Source organism: Phoenix dactylifera, chromosome 2 (genome assembly GCF_051530095.1).
Source record: "Phoenix dactylifera cultivar Ajwa chromosome 2, Ajwa_hap1_PhDact_Kaust_v1.1, whole genome shotgun sequence".
NCBI lineage: Eukaryota > Viridiplantae > Streptophyta > Magnoliopsida > Arecales > Arecaceae > Phoenix > Phoenix dactylifera.
The window spans coordinates 57,958,401-57,961,319 of NC_143191.1; the positions used below are offsets into that span (position 1 = coordinate 57,958,401).

At 45.3% G+C, this 2,919-nt stretch overlaps 1 protein-coding gene across 2 annotated transcripts; it reads left to right on the plus strand.

Annotated features, from left to right (window-relative positions):
- Positions 1–1,006: 1,006 nt before the first annotated feature.
- Positions 1,007–2,919, plus strand: LOC103720134 (transcription factor MYB61-like). 2 transcript variants are annotated; one of them, XM_008809710.6, is made up of 3 exons: positions 1,007–1,325; positions 1,434–1,563; positions 1,634–2,919. In XM_008809710.6, exons 1-3 carry the CDS (start codon positions 1,193–1,195, stop codon positions 2,598–2,600), a joined length of 1,230 nt encoding a protein of 409 aa, XP_008807932.1. In that variant the 5' UTR covers positions 1,007–1,192; the 3' UTR covers positions 2,601–2,919. The 2 variants fall into 2 exon arrangements, with proteins under 2 accessions (XP_008807932.1, XP_088573302.1); XM_088717176.2 differs by having other exon boundaries at positions 1,044–1,563.

A 2,919-nucleotide genomic window follows, 5' to 3' on the forward strand; every position in this document is an offset into this window, starting at 1 on the left:
TCTAATTTCAGAAAAGAAATAGAAATGCCCCAATGCTTCAAAATCTAATCTCAAGTCTCCTCCAATTCAAGTATATCGAGATCATTCTGATTTCTATTTTAATTCATTCCGATTTGGATTCCGATTTCGCACCAAAAATATTCTAGTTCCATTAATGATTATGTACGTTAAATGCTTTGTTGCTTAATTCTTCCCTCTTTTTGGTAGAAAACTGCTTGATGCTTTAAGTAGTCCTGTTCTGAGTTACAGACTTGTTCCGCAGCTACATACGTTCACTTTCTTCAGAGAGAAGGCATGATACAGTGGTCCATGCTCTCCAATTGCTAAATACCAAGTTCTTCAGGCAGTTTCCAAGAGAAACAACGTGTCTTTTTGGAATAGAGGAAGAAACCCGCTGCTGTAAAAGATGTATGGAAGTATTTTGTTCTTTCCAACCAATGATGAGCCTTTCCGAAGTGATCATGGGTTTAGGGATCTGCCCAAAAAGCAATGGCGGTCCTGTTCTCTGACACAAGAATATCTAGGGAACTCAAATGGGTACCAGAGTTTCCTTCGGACCTTCCCTTGCGGACAGGATACTACTGCTGTATTTGCAAACGTTATTGTGAACTTAAACTAGATCCATTCCTGATTCATTTTTTAAAATTTCTGGTCATCTCTATACTGAATTGAATTGCTTCAGAAAAAAAAATGTTGCTTTTACTTGCATTAACGCTCAAGTCATTGGGACCAAATCCTCTTTAGGCTTCTTCATTAATCTATGAGAGCAGATGCCCCACAACCACTGTAGGTGCAAACATTTATTACAGTGCTTGATGAGACATACATTTTAGATGATCAATCCCCATATCCCCACCTTAAAAAGTAGTAGTAAAAAATGAGGGCAAAGAAATTAAAAAAAAAGGAAAAAAACCTTAAAGACAATCACACCCACTTGATTGTGACCTCTCTCTCCCCCTCTCTCTGGCTCAGCCTTCTCCTCTTAATTCAATTCCTCCTCTCTATTGCCACTTCATTATCTGAGCCTCCACACAATCTCTTTCCCATACAGCACCCGGCACCTCTCAGAGATCAAAACCCAGTCCTGATACACACAAACTACCTCCTCGAGCTGATAATTCGGAGGGATCCAATACCAAGCTCTCTGCTGCTGTGAAGGCCTCGGTGGCATTGCGCTTGTGTCTCGCTCGAAATGGGAAGACATTCCTGCTGCTACAAGCAGAAGCTAAGGAAAGGCCTCTGGTCCCCAGAGGAGGATGAGAAGCTCCTCAAGCACATCACCAAGTATGGCCATGGCTGCTGGAGCTCTGTGCCCAAGCTAGCAGGTAACTCAACCTCTTTGGCCCATCAAATCCGAAAACAAGAAATGCATCACAAAAACATAATGAATACAGACCGCTCTCTGAATTCTAAGAGAGAATTATGCTTCTCAGGTCTTCAAAGGTGTGGAAAGAGCTGCAGATTGAGGTGGATAAACTATCTGAGGCCTGATCTCAAGAGAGGCTCATTCTCACAGCAGGAGGAGGACCTCATCATCGAACTCCATGCAGTCCTTGGCAACAGGTACCGATTGCTGCATCTCCTAGAATTCGATCTATAGGGGGCTCATGCGTATATCTTTCCTCCCTTTCAGATGGTCTCAAATTGCAGCGCAGCTGCCGGGGAGAACGGACAACGAGATCAAGAACCTGTGGAACTCCTGCATCAAGAAGAAGCTGAGGCAGAGAGGCATCGATCCCAACACCCACAAGCCGCTTTCCGAGACCGAAGGCGGAGAAGATAAGGTCCCGGCGAACGAGGACAAGACTGCCGGATCCAGCGAGCTGAAGCTCCTTGCCCCTCCCTCCGGGAACTTGAACTCGGTAGTTCCTGAGCTTGCTCCTCCATTGATGTCGATGGTGGACGGGTCGAACTCGGAGAATTTGGTAGCATCCACAAAAGATTTCTTTCTATACCGGTTCGCCGCAGGCCATGAGAGCTCCTCCGGCTGCCAACCCACCAATTCGATGGACTACTTGCCCCCCCGGAATTCAGTTTACAGTCCCAGCTCATCGATGGACCAAAATCCGCCTCTCTGGTTCAACCAGAACGCCAGGCTGCTCGACATGAATCCCGAGTTGACTTGCAACATGATGATGTCTGCTGCTCTTCCGTCGGTCTCGAGGTCAACTGTCTCGACCTCCATGGGTCTAAAGCCCACAGCTCGCATGGCAGCAGACAACTCTCTCCCCGGATTCCACTGCTTGGAGGCCGGCAACTCCAGCAACAACAGCGCAAGCAGCGGGAACAGTGGTGGCGGAATCGAGCCGCAGAGCAACAATTCTATCTATGAAAGCAGCATCTTCCAATGGCCGGAGTTGGTGCCGAACAGACAAGCTGAAATCCAACTCGGAGGTGAACCAGAGGACCTCAAATGGTCTGAGTACCTTAACGGCACCATCCCTTTGTCCGCGGATATCCAAAACCAAACTCAACTTCTCAATGGAGCTGTCAAGGAAGAGAACCAATTTCCGATTGATGGGTTGAGTTCATGGCTGCAACCTCCTGAATTATTCGGTAAGGACTTCCAGAGAATTTCCACGGTTTTCAAACAAATTTAAATTACGAGTACACGTAACAGTCCTTGTGGAGCCTCCGATTCACATACAGAAGGAGTCCTTTTCACAGAGTTTCAACTTAGAAAGGCTGCTTCTAATAGTAACTTTACAATGCGCGCACCATAAAATTTTTCTCATGTAAATAGGCCTCATGATACGAAAACCTTTAGTCTTTGTTGATCTTTGGATAGTCGTGGGAAGAAGTGCAGAATAAAGCCTGTTTCAGTGTATGTTTGTTTTTGTTTTTCATCTAATTTCATTATTTTGGAACTCACATATTGCTATTATCTCATGTAAACAATCGTATCTCTGCTTTGGTTTA